The sequence below is a fragment of the Ruditapes philippinarum genome, unplaced genomic scaffold (genome assembly GCF_026571515.1).
Source record: "Ruditapes philippinarum isolate M1 unplaced genomic scaffold, ASM2657151v2 ctg1266_1_1_1_1, whole genome shotgun sequence".
Classification (NCBI taxonomy): domain Eukaryota; kingdom Metazoa; phylum Mollusca; class Bivalvia; order Venerida; family Veneridae; genus Ruditapes; species Ruditapes philippinarum.
Genome location: NW_026851704.1, coordinates 288,818 through 311,889, shown reverse-complemented (window position 1 = coordinate 311,889; position 23,072 = coordinate 288,818). Strand labels below are relative to the sequence as shown.

Here is a 23,072-nt window from a genome sequence, read left to right as displayed (position 1 = left end):
AAAATTTAAATCCAAACTCATGGTATGATATACTAAGTAAATGCATGTTGTACCATTTTTAAGATGATATAGAGTAACTGCCAGATGTTTATAACATTAAATACGATGCTTTATTGAGATTTTTTCTTTTCTAACGACACATAAAACTTCAAATATGAAAATATCTCTATGCAAAATTTATATAAGATCATTTATAGGCAAGACACAAAAAGGTTTACCAATGAGTATAATTTAGCAAACTGTAGCCATAATACTCAAACTGAGAAGCTTTTAACAGGTCTTGGATCAAATGGGTTTTTAGTATGACGTACGTTGTTCTTAGTTTCATAGTCGGTAAAATATTCCGAGTTTGTTGTACTACTGTATGTTTTCTTGTCAGGCGAGAGATGTATAGAACAGGTGTAAAAGTTCAAATCATCGAGCCAGGAGCTTTTAAAACCAAAGTATGGGGCAGAGGTAATATCAGGCGCATGGCCGAAGAAAAAGTGGCGAGTTTGTCGGCTGATGTCAGATCAGATCTTCCTATTGACGCCGTCGAACAACGTAAAAAAATTTAATGCAACTTTTTGATGTTTATTTATCTTTAACTTTATTTATTTCTTTATATGAAATTTAAGTTATTAGTTATGACCCTTTTCGTAATGAATTGCATTGATATATAGCTGAATGAACCAACAATGAAGCATAAAACGTTTTTAATTTAGTAAATTATATGGGGAAAATGATGACAAAATGTTGTGATTCTGTATTTCATTATTCTGTTTCATTTATCGTATTTATAGTGTGCAACATGTTGACCTTTGACATGAGGCTTTGTTCAAATTGTGGTTACAGCTTCTATCAACCTATTTCGTCAAATTCATTATGAGCTACATGTATTACCTGGGACATACGTTATCGTATGTCCCAGCTATTACTCATAAATTGTCAAATATTGATTCTTATTATTGCATTTCAATTAAGAGGTTAGGTATAAACTGATTTCATCTGAAATCAAATTAGCATGACCGTAGGTCCGTCTCAGAGTTTTCAACAGAAACGTTGGTGATATTGTAATGTTGTATCTTAATTGGATCATGAGTTTGTTTTATGTGTATTTCCGTTTTAAAAAGTTGATGGGTTTCTACGACCGATGATGGACTCTGCCTCCACAAATCTTCAACCAGTTATTGATGCCTATTTACATTCTATAACGGCTAAATTCCCGAAAAAGAGGTAAATTAAAATTAGGAAATCTGACCTTTCAACAACATTAAATAGCTCATGAACACAAGGATATGTTTCTATTTTTAAACCTTTTAAAGTAAGCGAAAAATATATCAAACATCTATGTTTTATAAAGCGTGATGTATATTATAGTTAGATAAAGAACACGGAAATATGATAAAGGGGCGTTGTAAAATAAAGGAATTAAGACACAAATCTGTAGAAAGTAGAATGTTTGAAATTAATATTTTATTATTAACATTAAGTTAACACTTTATTAAAATATTTGTTAGGCGTGCAGGGTGTTGTACTTAAACATGTATCTTAATTATTCGTAGTATTCATGTGATTTCAGTACCCTCATAATATAAAGCTGTTTATAAGTGATAACTGATAAATAATGGATATTAAGCGTGAAGATGTTTGAAGTTTCAAGTACTTAAAACTATAGATAGAAGCGTCGCTGATAAACTGAACTTTTTATACATGTTTACAATTATTCGTGGCTGTAATCATTACAAACGATTTAGCACTAGACTATATGTATAAATTTCTGTTGTTACAAAATATCTGGAAAGGGAAAGATAAAAAGTTTTTTTGGGGTAGGGTTTGGGGAATTTCCCCTGCGAAAATAGCGATTTCTAAACAAAATCAAAAGGTTTTCACTTCAATTAGCCCGCCATTCAAAATAGGTGTAGCATATGACTTCTAAATGGGACGTTATTTGTATTAGTTATGTTAAAAGTATATACTATTTACATTACACCGCCATCAGTGATTAACCGAATTCATATTCCACATCTCCTTGCTTATACACAATTCAAATTATTATTATTATTATTACACACTTTTAGACGTGTAGGGGAAACTGAAAATCAACCAATATTTATATACACAAACTTATTTTTGACAAATCTATCAAGTTTTTTATACAGAAAAGTACCGAATGTTTTTTATACAGAAAAGTGCTGAGAGCTAAGAAACAGGAAGCCATTTCCATTGACTTTGTAAGCATCGGTTATTAACAAATCACCTTTAATTATTTGTATTTATGAAAAGTTATCACCCTGACTTCCATTTTTGTATAACAAACAATTTAACTTGGCCTAAAGCGTTTGAGATTAATTTCGATACTAAATACTACCATATATATTGCAGGTGTAATATGTAATTATTTATATATATTAAAGGAAATATATATATAAATAATTACATATTACACCTACAATATACATATATACTTGAAATGACATGAACATAAAAATGCATGGGTACATCACTAATCAATCAACTTACATTAAAAATTTGCGTTATCACATTATGAAAATAAAATATCGTATGGCAAAGAGATCTTTTAAAACCATAAACATATGCAACTTTGTAAATAACAAAGTTATTATGATTCGTTGTATACATTGTCCAAAAGGGTCCATGAAAGCAGAATATTGGTCCCTATTGTAAAATATATACAAGACCGCCAAAACAATATGTCATCATTATTTATTTCATGAAAGTGGAGATAAACAATTCGATAATAGGTAATACCTTTCATCAGACTCGACAAAATGCGATACTAGAAATTTTAGATACTCGGAACCTTTTGTCATAATAACACCAACGATTTTGGAATACGGTGGTCATGTTATCAAAATGTCTGTAGCTTTATGCCAAAATTGATTAAATTAGTAAAACAAAACCTTCTTATAGGTTTAGACTTATTTAGTGTAGGTTAGTGTTCATTATTAAGCATTGACAAAAATACGAAATCAAAGAAGGGTGCAATTTTATTATTTAAAATCCTATTGGATAATAGGTTAACACTTTATATAATTTAATAGGAGTTGCACCAAGGTGTCGATATGTTTGTAAATGGCGTCCGCACAGAAGCTCGACGCCCTTTATGGAATGCATTCAGATTCTTTGAAAAGACAATCGCAACTTTTCGACCCTTTCCGTCAGTCAGTCTTTGTCTAAGACGTTCCAATTGGTGAAAGGGTAGTTGTTGTTGTTTACATTTTTTAAAAAACGAACAAGTACAAGGAAGAGCTCATTGATATCTTCACATCTAAAAATTCTACATATTTCGGCGATACTTTATATGTAAATTTTATGTTAGGATGGAAGTTGTTGATTATTTAGTTATTCTCTTGAGCCGTCCCATATCCTAAAAATACCATCCAAGCACCTAAGTCAAGGGGAAGGTTTTATATCACGTGAGCTAAGAAAGTCTCTTTTCTAGTTTCCCCATAAATAATGATGCGTATGATGGGGCCATGGCACTACCCATGGCCGTACCCATCTTTTGTAAATAATAACCGTCGTCAAATTTGAAGTGGTACTAGCTTAAGTAGTTTAGATAAGTCCAAGCTGTTAAACTGGCTGTTAGTTCCGTCTTTATCCAGGAAGAATTTACAGGCGTTAAGCGTGTGGGGAACAAGAATTTCTTAGCTCACGTGATATAAAATCTTCCGTTTGGCTAAGGCTCTTGGATGAAATTTTATGATATGGGACGGCTCCAGAGAAGAACTAGATAATTTTCTAAGTGATGTCACCAACCTCCATCCTATGTAACAACATAACATACTCAGGCTTAAATTTCCTGTTACCATGGCAACGAGGGGACATCTCAAAATTGCCAAAAATCATTATTTTGCGTTGATTTTTTCATCAAAATTGATTTCAAAGTGCTGCAACCTCTTTATGGATTGAGATAGAGTCAAATGCTTTTCAACGTTGGTTACACGTTACCTTATGATCGATCTGGGGTCATTTTAAGCACATCCCCTTCTGGCAACCCTCTGATGTATGTTTTGGTTGGGGGCCGCGCCGAAAAAGTGGTCACTTTTTAAACAACATTTCTCAAACGAAAACATGTGTTTTGGGCACAAACAGGAATTTTTTTCATTATTTGCGGCCTTAAAGATGGGGTGGGGTCGAAAGTGCGTTTTTTCGCGTATATATGAGATAAAGGGCTAATAAAAATGATGAAAATACCTGAAATTACCCGAAATCACGTTTTTCCATGTTTAAAACGTGGTCTAACACATTAATGAAGAAAAATGGTTGTTTTGTAGATTTTTTTTTCATTAACCTATTACTTCATAAGAATTTTGTGAAAAAATGGCTGTTTTCATTGAAAAGTCTCTCGTGACAAGTTCAAATTGCTATAAATCTATAAAAACTGTTTCAATACTAATCAAACTTGGCTAAAATGGATTTCAAAGTGCTGCAACTTCTTAATGGATTGAGATAGAGTCAAATGCTTTTTTAGCGTTGGTTACACGATACCTTATGATCGATCTGGGGTCATTTTAGCCAAAATGTCCTTGCAATGAGGGGGACTGCCGCCGCCTTCAACCCCCCCCCCCCCAAACAGAAGGGGGCACATTCACCTTCTTCCACCCCTGATGTTTCCTTTGTTTTAGGGGCCGCGCCGAAAAAGTGGTCACTTTTCTAACATCATTTCTCAAACGAAAACATGTGTTTGGGGCCCAAACAGGACATTGTTTCATTATTTGCGGTCTTAAAGAGGGGAGGGGGTGGGGTCGAAAGTGCGTTGTTTCACGTATATATGCGGTAAAGGGTTAAATGACTTTTCTTTCATGCCTATAGATATTGTTGAAAATGACATGGAACGTTTGTGTAAAGAAACATACTGGATCCATAAGTTAAAATCACTTAACCCATATGAGCCGTGTCACGAGAAAACCAACATAATGGGTTTGCGACCAGCATGGATCCAGACCAGCCTGCGCATCCGCGCAGTCTGATCAGGATCCATGCTGTTCGCTTACCAACCCTATAACAAGTAGTGAAACTGATAGCGAACAGCATGGATCCTGATCAGACTGCGCAGATGCGCAGGCTGGTCTGGATCCATGCTGGTCGCAAACCCATTATGTTGGTTTTCTCGTGACACGGCTCATATGGTTTAAATACTAAGGTTATATTTTACATTGATCTGTATAAGATCTGTGTACTTTTTATCTTGACAGTTAAAAAAACATGCAAGTACCATGCTTATACCCGTCTAAAATTACATTAATAAATAATGTTTCACAATATCAACATGCTATGCAAATATATTCATGATTTTAATGTATCATTGTATGAACACAAAAGAAAAATCCTGAATTCGGTCACTTTGAAAATCATCCCAATATTTTTCATTCCAGTGTGTGTTCTTTTTTCAGTTATCATCTGGGACTTAAAATATTACTACTGTATCTCGAGTCCCGGGCATTAAAAGAAGGCCTTTAGTTAAATTTGACTTGAAAAAATGCATGTAATATTACTATATAAGTCCTTCCTATGTTGCTATTTTTATATACCATTTGTATATTTGTTACATTTATAATAAAGGTAAAATACAGACTTTGTTCATTTTGACTAATGTTTTATATGTTCCGAAGAAAATACATTTAATACTGTAACCTCTAGCAAGCCTACCAAAGTTTATGATGGACACTGTATTTCGTTCACCCATTTATCTATGATTAAAAATTCTGGTAAAATCCAATAAACCATTGAAAAATTTATAAGAAGATATCTGGTCATCAGTTTATCGTCGCTTGCTCCAATTGTCGCTTGGACGCCCTTTGATGCTTCATCAATGATTTTCTTGTAACAACTGGACCATATCAAGTATGAAATTACATGAGTTAGTGTATTCAATAATCCTGTCATATCTACATACAACAGTTTGTTTATACCTCAAATCAGAAATATCGTTCCTGATTACTGCTAACAAAAATAGATTTATAATTTACGTGAGCTACTCCATATTAAATATTTGTACATTTTAATGTTAAGGTTGTGATTTTTACATTACATAATTTAGATACATTCGGCTACTTAAAGTAACAAACAAGCGAGTTAAAACAGCAAGGGAGTATAATGTGAATATGGTGGGCTAAGGATGCAAGGGAGTTATCTCACTTTTCGCTTAATATCAAATAACTCGAGCTCTGTTGTATTTTCCTATGGTGGCTAATTAGTGCCATGTCATACTATCGCGTTATCATCTGGCGCCCGAGATGCGTAAGGTGAATAAAACGACAAAATGATCATTTGTCGTATATTTGTGGTTTCGTATGGCGCCTCGCGGATTGTAAGGTGTAGATATTTTACCGTGGTTAACTTGAACCCCGCGGAGCGAAAATACGACTTGGCACAAATCAGCCACCATTCTTTTTATACGCTGATCTCGAGAAGTCGAAGACATATAAGCAACAATACATTATGTTATAATAAGAATAATAATAATTCGGTAGGCATTCAAGCGATAAAGAGAGGTGTGTTGTTGTTCTTGTTGTTGTTGTTGTTCCTGTTCTTGTTGTTGTTGTTTGAACCAATAACACTAACTATGAATAATCACACACTTAGGTGCGTTAAAGATTCAATAAAAATACTGGTTATTTTCTTAAACAGTTACGTTCACGTCATCAAACGGATGGATTCTAACGATTTCTCATAGGGATTAACTTGTGATTAATTTTACATGCAAGGCAAAAGTTTTCCTTGAGTTTCCCTTTATGATATATTATTATTGTAAATAAAGAAATGTAATTAACATAGGTAAAGGTAATCATGTTAATTATTGGCATTATGTATCCATGTTTATTTTTGTATTTTTCATGAATTGTGAAATGAAAATGCATTTGATTCTGTAATATGTGTTTCGAATAAGAATTAGCCTGTTGCCTGCCCTGCAATAGTTCGTTGAGGAAAGTAGTTAGAGGTTATTACACGGAGCATGTATTACATTAAAAGTACAATAAAATACAGCCGGAAAAATCACTTAACTGATAATCCTTCGTGCTGAATATTTATATTTAATTATAAAAATGGTCAACGATTTTAAAAAATGTGCAACGCTTTTCTCTCGAATCGGATGATCAATGTAAAATGTAAGATTTTCAAAGTTTATGTTATAGGCATTTTGACATCAGTGAAGCACTTTTATATTAAAGAACAGAGGGGCCTATAATGTCATAATTCATTAATACAGCTGCATGAAATACCATCATATGATACCTTAGAGAATTGATCATTTAATAAGATATTATTAATTGATGTGTGTTTTTTCTTCACTTTTATTGCACATTCCCTATGTTTGATATTTATTTTTATCACATAAACCGCGGCGCAGGAGTGTAATAAAGCCATGTAATAAAAACAATATTACACTAGTATAATAATATTGTATAGCGTGAAAGCGCGCTTATGTTAGCGATACACTATAGGCGCGTGACTGAAAAATGACTCATTTGAGCTGTAAACCGTTCTCTTTTAAATAGTGATAAATAGAATATATATTCGTGTAGATTTAATACTAAATTTATTGAACTCGTTGAATAAAACAAGAGGCTCGCATAATATGATTTTATTCCACTCGTTCAATAAATTCAGTATTAAACCTACATTCATTCAATATCCTCTATTTAACGCATGGCTAATTAAACTTTTTTTAAATTGAACGTAACATTCATTGCAAAGGTGTTGCATATGTTGATACAAATGTAACGTCAATGCATGTATGTCTTTTATTGTAAAATGTGTTTTATTGTTATTATAAATGAAATACATTATTTAACGAGATTGAGTTCGAGGGTTGTTTGTTCAACCAATTTTAGAAAAAAAAGTGACATTTTAAAACATAATCAGCATTTCATCTACAAGTGCATTAAGTTTCAAAGAACAATGTTGTAATCTGATAGAATTATATTAGTGTGAAATAGGTTTATACTTTTCACTTCGTGTAAATATTGCCGACGATGCGTAGTTCCGAAAGTATTGAAAAAACTCATACTCTTGGAATAAATCTATTATTATATTTCTGTGAAATGTGTAATTTTCAGACCTATCGACAGATTATACTGCTCAGTTCCTAGATAGATTTCTTTTTTTAGCTCATCTCGAGTTTAAGTAAATGATTGATTTATATCATATCATAAAACCTATGTTTTAAAGTCGCAAAATCTTTGGGATGTGCGTATCTTTTAAACCAAAACTTAATGTTTATGAACTACCATATCGCATGATAGCGTAGCGGTTGAGTAAACTTTAACAAATATTGTTTGTAAACATATTTAAAGTGGTTTAAGCGTGTACACATTGATATAAAATGGCGTTTTGGATAATATGTGGATGCATTATAGTTATTTTACTTGTTTTTGAATGGGTTATTAGACAGGTAAAGATTGGAAACTATCAAGCACGATATGTTTTAATCACTGGTTGTGACTCGGGATTTGGCAACGAATTAGCAAAACAGCTGGAAACATTAGGATTTAATGTGTTTGCTTGTTGTCTCACAAAATCTGCTGTTGAAAAATTTGATGAAACAGGCTCTTCAAAACTGAAAGCGATAGAGATCGACGTCACTAAAGATGCTAGTATTGAGAAGGCAATGGAAATAGTAAAAAGGGCATTACCACAAGGGAAAGGTAAGTGAAAAAAGTTAAAGAGAAATTCTAGTGCCGATGTATACATATACATGTTTATAATTATTGAAATTGACATGTTTGGTTATAATTCACCAATAGGTTACTTGTTAAAGGCTGATGATGAAAGAATGATCTTAGTTTAAAAATGTATTATTTTCTTTAAATTTAGACATTATATTTGTTTTAATTACATATACTCAATTGTTTGATTTAAATTGCAAGGTTTGTGGGCAGTTGTAAATAATGCTGGTATATCTGGTGGAATTGGATCGATCAACCTGCATTCAAGAAAAGACTATGATGACACATTAGCTGTGAATTTGTTTGGAGTTATAATGGTAACTAAAGCATTTCTCCAATTAGTTATCATGGAAAAGGGACGTTTTGTTAATACATCAAGTGTTATGGGAAGAGTCGCCGCCTTATGTTCGTCATATAGCATTTCAAAATATGGTGTGGAGGCATTTTCAGATGTTCTCAGGTGCTTAACTAGTTCATTTTATTTCCTTTAAACCCATAGACTTGTAAAATGTCCCCCTTTTAGGACTGCACATTGTCATTTTTGGAACGTCAAAACCAACGCATAGAATCCGGTCAAATAACTCCGATGTACAGACTGGTTAAATCTGTCAAAGCATAATTGAAATCATATATATTTAAACTATTTTCAACAGTTATTTGAAGAAAAAAATGAGTGTAGGGTCAATACTGAATTTATTGAACGAGACTCCGGGGAGCTTAATATTATTTTACTCAACGAGTTCAATAACTGAAGTAATGAAGCTACACACACATAATCTTCTTTCTATTTATCACATACATAAAATAAGAATTGTTTACATTGAAATAGAATCAAAGAATTCATTGATGAGATCATAGTGTAACGCTAACATTAGGCGCGTCCTTACGCTTTATTTACATAACGCAGTGGACGTCACATTCTATATTTGCACGACATTGCAAAATCTTTTTTTTCTCTCTGAAATTCGTGATTAATTTTTAATGCATACCGGTCGGGCAATTCATTTTTCATACTAATATGACAAAATTGTGACTTGAAATATATATTGTAAAACTTTATGGTTTGCATTTGTAAAACTACAGAGCTGAAATACCCCGTTAGTGAACCTTGCCCTTTAGATTTGTATATGAACATGTATACTAAAACAATATTGTGCATGTATTATATTTACATTTGGGCTTGTTTTAGGAGGGAAATGTATAGAAAGGGTGTAAAAGTACAAATCATAGAGCCAGGAGGTTTCAAAACTGCAATTTGGGGCAGAGGAAATCTCCGTCGCTTGGCAGAAGAAAAAGTGGCGAGTTTGTCAGCTGAGGTCAGAGTACAACTTCCAAACGACGCTGTTGAAAAACGTATGGTTTAGTAAATAATTCTAAAAGTAAAATATGCGTTTTTTATTTTCTTTGTTTTGATAAAATCAACTGTATGTGTTTTTTTTCAATTATAGAAATTTCAATTAAATCATTAGTTCCAAACACAAGTATATGTGTCATAGAAGTATGAAATATCATGTTACCAAAACAAATGGCTACAAGAAAAGAAAAGCATGAAAAACTGAATTCTTAAAAAGACTTATATTTAATTATTTCAACTCGAACCTGTTTATCTGTATTGATATTCAAAGTGTTTGCTTTTCTTTATGGCAAAAATTTCAATGATTATAAAAGCTGTTGCTCTCGTCGTTGGTATTGTCGTTGTTGTTGTTGTTGATGTTGTTTATTTGCTTTCGTTGTTGTAATTGTTAAATAAAATCAGAAAAATAACAGTCAAATAAAAATGAAATCAGAAAAATAACTAAATAAATTCACTGAATGTTAAACGAATGTATTACACAATTATTTCATGGGTATTTGTGGAACAGTCCAAACTGTTGCCTCGAGGTATCAAGGATGACAATTGGAACTGCTACCAGAGGCCAAAGGCCCATGTAAACCTTCCAAGAAATAATTGTTTTATTACCTAATACTCAATTAAGATACATTATGTGGATATTTTACTTTATATTTTCACATTGAAACTCATAGAAATCTATTATATGTTCTGATTGAATATAACCCTCCTAGGATATATTCCCCGGTGAATATTTCTTATATCACCCTTGGGCACATAACTCTTGCATAACTCGATAACAATGAAAAATATCTTTGATCACTTTCAAATAGATAGAAAAGCTTCATAACTACATTTTATAGTTTAAATATGATATTTAAAGGATTATACATGTATATTGTGTCTCATGTAGAAATGTATAGCATCATTCTTGAACTGCTATTGTTACGTTTATTGTTTTGCGCAAAATATGAATAATAAAATGATAATGCGTATATTTTCTTGACTGCGGACTTTAAAAATAGTGTTGGTGTATAGGTCTTTCGGTAAACATATGGCTGTCGGGGTGATAGAGGATATTGCCAACCCTTTAACTGGCATATGATACCCCTCTGCTGCGCCTCGGGGTAATATACCAGTTTTCGGGTTGACAATATCCTCTATCCTCTATTTATGTAATATTGACCAGTCATCAGTTTATTTCATTATTTCGCATGCATCGGTTCAATTTAAGAGTTGTAAATAAGGAATTAGTATTAGGTAAACTAATTATTATTAATAAAACATCAGGTGTACATTTGAATATAACTTTTTTATTACTCTTTGTATACTTATTCTTACGTAGCGAAAAAAATTGATTTTAAGTTGATTGAATCACTTTTTAAACCATTTCACGTCAAGCGAATCCTATGAACGCTGCATAATTTACAGTCTTACACATAGCAAAATCATATTGTGTTGATTATATCTATTTATGAACAATATAATTCATTATTGATTATTGTTTTCTTTTTAAAAGTTGACGGGGTTCTTCGGCCGTTGATGGAATCTGCATCGCCAAATATTCAACCTGTTATAAACGCATACATACATTCTGTAACGTCGAAATTCCCTAAAAAGAGGTAAATTACTTATTCCAAAATCTATGTTTTTGCCGGACATATATCGAATGCTCAAGTTCGTTCATTTAAAGCATTTATGTTATAAGTAGTGGTTTTTCAGATAGCTGTATCAATAGTTTTTACAAATTTATTTTAGTTCGAGTATATAGGAGGCAAGCCATAAGCTTTTAGATATATTCTCGTTTCCGTTACCGAGACCAACCAAAACTGAGCAATGTGTGTAATGTTTATTACTCAAGGAAACATCGGTTCGTAAAGGAAACATCAGTTCGTCACTGAGAGGATTTGAACACACGCAGCTAGCGATCCTTAGATAACAAGTTGAATGCGTTGACCACTCGGCCATGCCGTCACTTCAATGCTTCCTTGAGAGTGGGGGAAATATTCGACCATCTTCGAAAATCTTAATTACAAAAACATTTCATTTATGTTAGAACATTTATTTTACGAATAAAGTTTGTAAGATTGATACGTACAAAAAGGAAGTAATGATGAGAGTCGCATACGTAACCACCGGCAGCATTTTCAAATTTTGCCATGATATACTCCTCTATGTTTCCGCCTTTTACTGTTATACATGTACTTTTACAATACCAATATGTCATATATATATATATTAGAATACTGCAATGTTATTATTATCCAAGAGATATGCACAGAAAAAATAAACTATCAATAAAAATTACTATTTCTTGTTTTAGATATTTGGTAGGCACTGACACACTTTGGATTCGGATCATGTGGAATTTGCCTGAATGTATCGGCGACTTCGTTGCAGATAGACTTGGTTTTAACTCAATTTGAAACTTTATGCGATAATCATATTTTTATCTCTTGTCCACATCTAATTAAGATGATGCCATTAAGAAAAAAGGTTTACCTACCATAGTTATTTAATAAGTAATCATGGTATTAAACATGTTTTATGTTCACATTGTTAAGCATTAAAATTTCTATATGTATATAAGTGATCAGTTTGGTGAACATTTTTGTAACAATAAGACATTCGTTTTCAACACTTTAGGGTTATATAATTTATATAGTCGATAAATGGTGGTAAAATAGCATTTTCAAAGTTAAATTTGCTATAAGAACAAACAATAGGTGAAGCAAAGGGTAAAGCGCACTAAGATATACACAAACCTCACATACTACATGACATTGTCCAGAACACTAAGAAATATGTACATATTAAATAATAGATAATAATTATGATACGCATTGATAACTATGCTGTTTTAACTACCTTAATATCATCGCAGCCAAATTCAAAATGAAACCAAATGTGATAAGGAAAACAGAAATCTTGAAGGGTTAATCAAGTTAACATGCAATAATTCAACGGATTGGATTTAAAGCTGGATTTAAATCTGAACATACTACTGTAAAGGCACCATTAATAGCTTCAATAGTAAGCATGTTATTTTTATCTTCAGTGTGAAATTATTTAAAACAGGTTATTTGTTTAATATCAAGAAGCATGATCGTATATCGGTTGCCATTATGACCACCTGGGTTTTGAAAGCTTACAAACAAGTTCCAAAATTAAAACTGCTGAGTACTGAATATTCACGCACAATATTCGGTAGAATAATTTTGTTCCTGGTCAAACCATTTTATTTTCATTTTCTACTTTGTCAATTTCATTATGAACTATGTGTCAGGTGAGTAAAAAATTGCAAATTGAAACCTATTAAAAACTTTTGGGAATTCACAGCCTAAAATAGAAAAATCGTAGATGTTTAATAAATTTTATTTATTTAACAAAGTGCATTTATATAAAACCTGTAATTTTCAATAACAAAGAAAACTGTTCCCCTCTGAAAGTCATGAAAATAAAGAAAAATAAGAATCGGCATACAAACATATCAAAATATATACTGGCCGGATAAGTGCTAAAGTATTAAGATATACGGTACTAAATAACAAGTCTTTTTAAGTCGACAACAAGAAACCAAATATTTTGTTTAAATAATCCAGATATATATTCTTATTTGCAAATTAAAAAAAATCATAAACTAGCTTTTTTAAAAGGTTTGTTATTATAAGCGATCTTTTACAATATTTTAAAAGGGGGACAATACTGACTGACATAAGATAATATTTTTATAAGGCGATTATTTGAGTTAAGGGCCTTATATGCTTATTGAAGTAAACGGTAACGTCAGGTATGCAACTTTGATAGTTTTATATGAAATCAAATATTCAATTTGAAGAAAGCAAGAGCAAATGATAAGGAAAATATCATTTGTATTAATAGAGTTACATCATTATCTTTTCTTTCGATGGAAACTGTTTACAATTTCAGCATAAAGCTTTTTCAACAAGTTTAAAATTACTATATATTTTGATTTTGTTCTTTCTTAGAAAAGAATGTTTGGTGCTCTTTAAGAGGACTTCGAATCATTACTGCTTCACTTAGAGATTTATTTCTCATACATGTGTAACGCTAACATTTGATGGCACAAAGGTAACATGTGTGTCTGTGTGTGTTTTTATTTGTCTCGTGCGCACGATATACTATGTAGTGGACACGAGTTACTAAGTCGTGCACACCAGATAATTTAGTGGTGCACACGAGGTACTATGTCGTGGCCATGAGTTACTAAGTCGTGTGCACGAGATAATTCAGTCGTAGAAACGAATAAGGATATGGTGCGCACGACATAATTAACTAATCAGATTTCACTTTATTTTTGAGTTTTTTAAATTTAGACAATTTTTGGTTAAATTGAACATGCAACATTAATATTTTAATTTTCTTAAGGTATTCACTTTAAACTAAATACATGTATATAGGGTCATATTATGAGATCACTGTCCAAGGCCAATAAATTAGACATTAATTTTGAAAAAGTTATGGCCCTTTGTGTGGGGACAATCCTGTGAAAGGTAGTGAAATGTAGTACTTACGGCCTGTTAACCTTGTCCATACGATATTAACTTGAGAAGGAATAAGCCCAGGCTTATTTTATTTGATAGAGACATTGCCAATGGCAAGTAGATGACCTATTTTGATGTTTGATGTCATAAGGTCAAATGTCTGATGAAAGGTCAAAGGTCTGAGAAGGAATAAGTCATGGTTTATTCGACAGCAAAGCAGCCGAGTCTATTAGGATTTTGAAAAAGATGCATAATCTACTGCGGAATGACACGATTGACTTTGCAAGTCGTCAACGAAAACAAAATTATATAAAACATTCATATTCATCAGCTTCACACTTTAGCACCAATTTGAAATTTCCTGTTTTGTTTTTATTTACATTTTCATTAAAATGCAATGACATTGTTTTCTAATCCTCGTATACAAAACTATCTGTTGTTTACATGGAACCAGGCTAAAATTAATCATGTTTCATCTATAAATAGCAAAAGTAAGCCTAAAGGGGAACTGTTTCAAGCAAAGGTAAATCTTAAGTGGAACTATTTCACATGGAGCAAAACGCATTGATGTTGTATTGAATAACACATCTAGATTTTTGGATCTATCCTTTTGTTTACTTCAAGAATCTAGAAAACAAGTTTGTGTTGAAGAAAGTTAAATGTAGATATTTTAAAGTTTTGTAATTGCTCTTTTCAGATGATTTTGATAGTGCTGTGCGGCTTAAAAACTTAAATAGCCGCCTTTTATACAGTAAATATTGTTAACCTCCTTAATATATATATATTTTTTTGGTTTAGATTTGCTAACGGATCTGATAACTTTTATGTCTTATACATGAATAATATGCTCAAATTTTATTTTTTTATTTTTTGGCCATTTGGTTATTAAAGCTGCACGCATCGAGGTGAGCCAAAATATTTCAAGAAATCCAATCTGGAGAAAATGTATTAAGATCTTAAGAAATGTAGAATGATTTAATATTTAATTAATCATTTACATATTTTATGCGATTAATGACTTATTTTGTAGTATCGATCACTATAATTTTACTGCGTTACTAACGCAATAAGAGGCATTTTTGTATATTTTTGGGTAAATTACGTGGATTGAACGTGCCGTTTGCAATGTGTTAATTACTTTCTTTGATTACTTCAAAATATTTTACTTTTAAATACAATTTCAAAGTTATTATGAAAATTAGCATGAATCTGGAGACATGCTGCTTTAAAAGTTTAGGTATCTTTTAATAAGCATATTTAAACTAATAATGTCCAAGGCATTATGATAAACCATTACGAGCGTGTCAGATCTGTCTATATATAAATCAGATACATGGTGCCGGATTCCTGGCACAATATGACATTGACATTAAGGGGTAACCGTCATGCCACAGTATAAAACGAATATTACTATTAAGACGTAATACAATTTTCTTGTCGTAATGTTTCGCCTTTAATTTTAACAATTGCGCAGATCTAAACAGATATTCGTATTCGTAGAAAATATTTGGTTATTCTTAAAGAATGCAGTGCACAGCCAGCCATTTTACATGTATGGAGGCTATTCGTTGCCAAAAATCCAGCCTAGTTGATCAGAGTTGAACAGTTTGTTAACGGACAAAATACAATTGTATTTCTTTGCATGTAAACCCCAATGTTGCATTCTAGGATTGAGTTTGCCGATTTTACATTGTAAACATGCAATTCAATAAAATACATTTTGTTAAACGACAAAACATTAACTGTTTTGCTGATAGTAGCAATATCAAGTGTTCGAATACTCTTTGTTCGTGTATACCCCGACAAAACAGAAGTTACATTCTTAGCTTTACATTGTCGAACCATCATGATTCGGATCAGCATTATCCTGCTTTACAAGTTTTTCAATATGAGATAAAATAAGCTCCGCCCATTTCCCCGCCCACTGCATCATCGTAAATACACGTATTTATCCGTTCATTTTCGGTATTTACCGTCGGCGACTTCCGTTTACCTGTTTAGTTATTCACCAAATATAATTTACTTGCATAATTGCCGTTCTATGCCTTTATACAATCAACATCAGCGGACTTTAAAGGATTATACGCATATAAGTTTTATAACGTTGTACGTAGATACCACATTTCCTAGAAAAAGAAACTAAAAAATAATAATAATAACTCACCAGGCTACTTACTGCCTAAGGTTAATTATTTTTCAAGGAAGTAAAAACTATTGATATGACTATATTCAACGACGAATAAATTTTACTGTGGGTATTCCAATTTGCATAGGAATGAGTAACATTTACAGTTAAGCTACTGTTAACTTCACTACTTTCAAATTTTCAAGTCAACATCTGATAGAGATTTTGAGAAGACTAATTACTAATACAGACCAAATTAAGGTTGTTGTCTTTCCTAGTAGTAGCATTTACTATTACATTAGTAACATTAATTCTAGCGTATGACTTGACAAGAAAATTTTTTAACAATAGTAAAATTATAACCAAAGTTGTATGTACCCTTTTTATTTTCACCATACTGTATAGATATATTTTCCTATTTTCACCATTTTGTTTTTCAATAATAATATTAAAATGAGTCCAAAGGCATGTATGTTGATAATCAATTTATGTACACCTTGTTTATTTTATCTCTTAGAAAGCCATCACTTACAAAACTTAATGAATATTCTGTGAAGTATTTTATGTACATTAAAGTAGTTCTCTGCTTCAGCAAATCTAGGTAACAACTATTGACAGCAGGTATACACAGATTTTAAAGCTGCTATTGATTCAGTACAATGCATAAAATACCTTAACCTACGTCAGCTTACATGTATTTAATAATAAAAGGCTAAATCACATCATATGACTCAAAATACTTCCAAATGGAGGTAAACAGAGATGCTAGGATACACTGAATATTTATTTCAACATTAAATGGGACAATTTCACAAGTTTTTGGTTATACAACGTAATTATCGATAGTAAACTTTGAATTGTTTCGTGGTGATACACTTGATAAAAAATATGGGGTTTTCTATATAACCCGACATAGCCCTTTAAAGAAAGAAGGCAAGGCTAACTGTTCAGTTCTCTTTATTCGTGTTGCCAAAAGTGACTTCCATGTATCGCTTTCTAGTACTATTTGCTGAATGTAAAAGACATGCACAGGAGCAACACTGTGTATTGTTTGAAGGCACACAAACCTATCGTTCATATCATTACTTTGTGGTTTGTGTCCTTATATTTGGAAAACATTCCCTTATGTTAATTCACCAACTTTAGTTTTTTTCATATTATTATGCTCATTATTAATAAAACCGTTGTTACATTGTGACATTATATCTTAACCAATTTTGCATTACTTGAATATCCTGCACTAGAATACGTTTTAACAAAATCAGAGGATGTTCAAAGTTACCTGTAATGCCGTTGATGTATGTGAAATATTTTTGTACCTGCAAGAGTTACCTCTCTTTATATGTTGCTTTCGTGAAAATTGGCTCCGCCTATTAATTTTCGTCTATTTCCGTGATAATTCCATATATGGAAGTTGCAAAATCGTTTACAAATGTTAATCGCGTTAGAATGTAGAAGGAAAATGTGGTGTTGTAAATCTGAGTGTGTCGAGTTGATGCAGTTACATTCTCAACGTCATGATGCACAGCATTTAACGTATTGTGTACGTTCTATCGTTTACATTCCTACATGTCGCAAATTTGAAGTTATTCATTTATAAATACAGTTTGCAATTTATATAAGTTGCATGTTTACAGCTTCCATTTTATCAAATCGAGATAATCAAAATGCTTAATACCAGTGCAGTATGTAACTCTCGGCTCGACAATTAGATTTTTACTAATCTGTTTAGTAGAACCGAAGTATGCATTGCTGGATTTTTGGCAACGAATAGCCTCCATATACATGTACATAAAACCTCGCTGCGGACGTTGCATGACATACAATAATATTGAGGTCATTGGATCAAACATCGGGATCTTAATGACGCTTAATATACAATCATTGTCCAATCAATAACTTGAATATAAGGTACTGTGGCAATATTACGATGGTACAAATGACATACGTGGGTGGTTTAATTTATCTCGTGCGCACGAGATAGTATGTCGTAGCCACGAGTTATTAAGTCGTTCCCACGAGATAATTAAGTTGTGTGGACGAGATTCAATGTCGTGGCTACGAGTTAATAAATCCTGTGCACAAGATAATTCAGTGGTACGCACGAGATACTATGTCGTGGCCACGATTTACTAAGTCGTGGTAACAAGTTACTTAGTCGCGCGCACGATTTACTTTGCATTGGCCACGTGTTACTAAATGATGCTCACAAGATGTACGAGATAATTTGTCATGGCCAGGAGTTACTTAGACGTGGCTACGAGTTTTTTTCACGAGATACTTTGTCGTGGTCATAAGCTACCACGTCGTGCGCATGAGGTTATTAAGTGTAGCGCACAAGATACTATGCCATTGTAACGAGTTACTTAGTCCTGCACACGAGATAATTAAGTGGTGCGCAAGTGAAACTATGTCATGGCCACGAGTAACTAAATTGTGTCAACAAGTTACTAAATGATGCTCACGAGATAATTAAGTGTTGAGCACGAGATACTTTGTCATGAACAGGAGTTACTTAGTCATGACCACGAGTAATTTAGTCGTGCGCACGAGATACTTTGTCGTGGCCACGAGTTTCCAAGACGTGCGCACGAGATAATTAAGTGGTGCGCACAAGATACTAAGTCGTGGCCACGAGTTACTTAGTTCTGCACACGAGATAATTAAGTGGTGCACAAGAGGTACTATGTCGCGGCCACGAGTAACTAAATTGTGTCCATGAGTTACTAAATTTTCAACATGTCAATAACAGAAGGAAAGAAAAATAATGGCTTTAAATGTGAAATTAAAACTATTTAAACTTAGGTACATGTGTATACTAGCCTATAGAAGTCTGTTTTACAGATTGTTTTTGTACAACTTGTATTGTTTCAGCCTTAATCAATAAAAGTATTTTGTTTGTAATTTTTTTATTAAAATATTTTAGAAGAGAAAAAGTCGGTTTGATATTTTTATCACGAACAAAAATGCTAAATGTTTTTGTCGATTTTACCCTTACATTTTTAGAATTTGCATTTCATTTCTCACTCTTGATTTTACTCCTTGGGCAAAAAAAAAATCTGGAACCCTGGCATTAACTTGTTCCGTTTAGAAGTAGCCCATTTTAGGTTACACTAAAACGATCTCACAATACCTAGACGTAGACAAAGAAATTCGTCTCTCATGATTCATATGATCTACATAACATCTTTTCTGTTAACTTTGCACATTTTTATAAAAAATGACTGTAACATTGCAATTTGAATTTAACAATATGAATAGTTAATTAGCTTATTTGCTTTATTGTTTAAATGAAATCAGATATGCAGTTAAGAATATATTTGGCATGTCATAATGATCCAATAATAGACAATTGAATGATCTTTGTCAAAACAAAAATGCTGAGTCAATGATTTCGTAAAGTTAATTGTTTTGTATTGTTACTGCATTGGCTCGTTTAAGTTTTTTATTTGGACAAATCTTTAAGAAAATATCTTATACAATACATGTAAATTCAAATCACGTGTAAATTGACAAGTTAGAGCCTGTCAGTGACGTGTTTTTCGATATCAAAGATTTCAGTATTTGTGTCTTGAAATACTGACATGGATATAGTCTCGTGTTCTACGCTCGTAAAGTATCCAACAAGTTCATTCCTCTCTAAAAAAAACGATGGAAATTTGTTGACATATCGTAGAACCAGAACAGTCTGGAAAGTTAACTTAAGTAATTTCTGCTGTTTACTGTTTGTTGTAGATATTGTAATCTAAACAATAAAATGGTTTTAGGCAACTCAAAGCACGATTTGCATATTTTAAAACTCTACGCCTCTTTGGAACGCATTGCAAGGAAAGAGGAAATGGAGCAAGAAGAACTTCACGAGATCAAATCAATTTTTGCATCTTTCTTTAAAGACATAAATAAAAAAGGAAATGAAGACATAAAACGTTATCTATTGGACACAATTAAGAGCGAACATTTTCTCCGAAAGAAACAAATAAGAAGCACGGATTTGAGGAAGATTGGCGAGGAAGACATGAGCGATTTGAAGATAAATGGGGATTCGTTATTATTACGTGCAATGTCAATCAGAAAGGGAAATTGGTTGCGAAAGGATACCGTCGACGAAATTATCAAATTGTTGATTGAGAATGTTCCGGGTCTCATCATCTTGGATCAGTTACATGAATCCAAGGAGAGTAAAGGCGTAACCCCAATTCATCTTGCTGTTGTACAAGAAGATATAGAGCTCCTACAGTTGATGGCACAAAAGATAGAAAACAGTTTTGAAGGGAAAATAATTAAAGCAGACAAGGAAATATTTCAAGGAACAGTAGTGATGGCTGGATCTCTACTTGGAATTGCTACCTTGAAATGCAACGAGAAAATATTCAGCATAATTCTCGAGAAGTTTGATCATGAGATGAATGTTACAAATGGAAAAGGTGATAATATTATCCATTCTCTAATCAAATATGCTTGTATTCAGCCAGATAAAGTAGACCTAATACTGAACATGCTCAGGTATATTATTTCTTGCAAATTTATTCAAAATGAATCGGGAAAACAGACAAACGAAATCAGAAATGAATGCAGATTTTATGTGGAAAATGAGAGCAAGTACAGGAAACAAGTTAGAGAACTATTGAGGATGAAAAATAAGGAAAAACTTACACCATTGCAACTGGCAACCAAACGGCAGCAGTTCAAAATATTTGATATTATAGTGAACCATGAGGTATGTTTAAAAACACCTTAAATTATGTAATGAACGTAAATCCTAGTCTTATAATTTACATGTCATGCAAATAAAATAGAGAAAATCAGAATCTCTAATGAACGCCCAAAACGACAAAATTAAAAATGTTGCAGACTCGGTTTGATTGAGCCTGTTCATGGACGGTACTGGAAAGTGCAAGTTACAATTAACCCCACAAAGCACCGGCTTAAGTAGAATTCAACATTTGAACTCAAAAATGATGATTTTTTAATTTCGAAACATCCGCATATGTGTTCATAAGGCGGTTATCATGGAACCCTCAATATGACACGTTAGTGCCATTCCATGAAAAGCAGCGTATGGTCCCAAGACAATATTTTTATTCAGTTTTCGGTGCTTTCGCTTTTGAACGAAATAGACATTTAGTTTTTTTACTCACGGCATTGAAACGTTATTCGTTAAATATAACAATTGTGCAATTGTACAGTTTTTGATCAGCTGTGAATTTTAGAAAACAATCTCTATAATAAGATATTAAATGTTTGAATATAAATGGGATGTTCCGTCCTTTTGACAGCTAAACTTATCACAAAAAGCAAATGGTGTTATTTTTTCAAAAAAATCACTGAGAAAGTAAAACTATACATTCAATGACTGGCATTTTTTAATAATTGTTTCATTTACAGTTAGATAGTTTTTTTTTGTTTTTGTTTTTTTTTTGTTTGTTTGTTTTTTGTTTTTTTTTGTTATTTTTCTTCCTATTTACAGGCATACTTGTCACAGAAAACAGATGATGGTATTTTTCAAAGAATTGAATACGACATTACAGAGATGGAAACTATTGCATTGAAAAGTGACGTCAAAGGAACAGCTGATGAGGACATCAAGGCCGAGAATCACGAATCTGTGTTGGAATTTGTTCTTCATCACCAAACAGCTAACGCTTTTTTGTTTTCAAATGTCACTCCTTTGAAGGAAATTATCAAAGAAAAATGGAATCACTACAAATATTGGTTACATAGCAGCTTTGCTTTTTATTTGGCTTTTTTGTTTCTACTGTCTATTTCTGCTGTTTTCAGGTCACATTTAAAAGAGACAGTGAAGACGAATGACACAGCTAAATACATGTACCCTGTAACAAAGAATGTCTTTGTTACTTTTGGCTAAGGTATTGGTCTTTTGTTTGCTGTAATAGTATTTGCCATTTTTATAAGAACTTGTTGTGCTAACCGTTTTAATTCAAAAACGTCTTCAAAGCTTTGGAAAAGAATAAGGATGCATTTAAGTTTGCCATACTCAAATTTTATGTTCCGGGCGTACTTTTGTATACTCACTTGTCTTTTGATGGCAGATTTTTTATTTGCGGTACTTGCTGCTCATGAGGTTGTGCCTGGTTATGAAAATAATTGTTTGGTCTTTGCTATCATCATTGGCTGGTATCTTGTTTTATTCTTTCTTCAGACATTTAAGCAGATAAGTTTTTACACTGTTCTTGTTCAGAGAGTTATGACAGATATGTTAAAAATGGCTTGTATTATGATTATATTTCTTATAGCATTTTCTATTGCAATGTATATGATAATGCAAGGAGCTGATATAGATCAGCACGATTTTTCTAACCTAGGAAAAACAATGGTTAAAATGGTAACAATAATGCTTGGTATCGGAGAATTAGATGTACTTTTTCAAGCAAGACAGCCCATATTAGCCGTACTGGTATTTTTGCTATTTGTTCTTC

At 32.5% G+C, this 23,072-nt stretch overlaps 2 protein-coding genes across 2 annotated transcripts in view; both read left to right on the top strand.

Annotated features, from left to right (window-relative positions):
• The window catches only part of LOC132737771 (17-beta-hydroxysteroid dehydrogenase type 6-like), a 48,637-nt gene that overhangs the window by 1,785 nt on the left and 23,780 nt on the right, over window positions 1-23,072 (top strand). The window contains exons 3-4 of the mRNA XM_060725118.1: window positions 380-543; window positions 1,113-1,215. Coding sequence (XP_060581101.1) covers window positions 380-543; window positions 1,113-1,215 — 267 coding nt within the window. The remainder of the gene's footprint in view (window positions 1-379; window positions 544-1,112; window positions 1,216-23,072) is intronic.
• LOC132737786 (short-chain dehydrogenase/reductase family 9C member 7-like) lies at window positions 8,301-12,478 on the top strand. Its single transcript, XM_060725136.1, has 5 exons — window positions 8,301-8,654; window positions 8,877-9,135; window positions 9,865-10,028; window positions 11,525-11,627; window positions 12,329-12,478. Exons 1-5 carry the CDS (start codon window positions 8,333-8,335, stop codon window positions 12,429-12,431), a joined length of 951 nt encoding a protein of 316 aa, XP_060581119.1. The 5' UTR covers window positions 8,301-8,332; the 3' UTR covers window positions 12,432-12,478.

Excerpts from the sequence above, each read along its gene's own strand:
- LOC132737786 (XM_060725136.1), top strand. The coding sequence starts at position 8,333 with ATGGCGTTTTGGATAATATGTGGATGCATTATAGTTATTTTACTTGTT. Across the intron at positions 8,655-8,876 it reads GGCATTACCACAAGGGAAAG|GTTTGTGGGCAGTTGTAAAT; the intron begins GTAAGTGAAAAA and ends TTAAATTGCAAG. Across the intron at positions 11,628-12,328 it reads TCGAAATTCCCTAAAAAGAG|ATATTTGGTAGGCACTGACA; the intron begins GTAAATTACTTA and ends TTCTTGTTTTAG.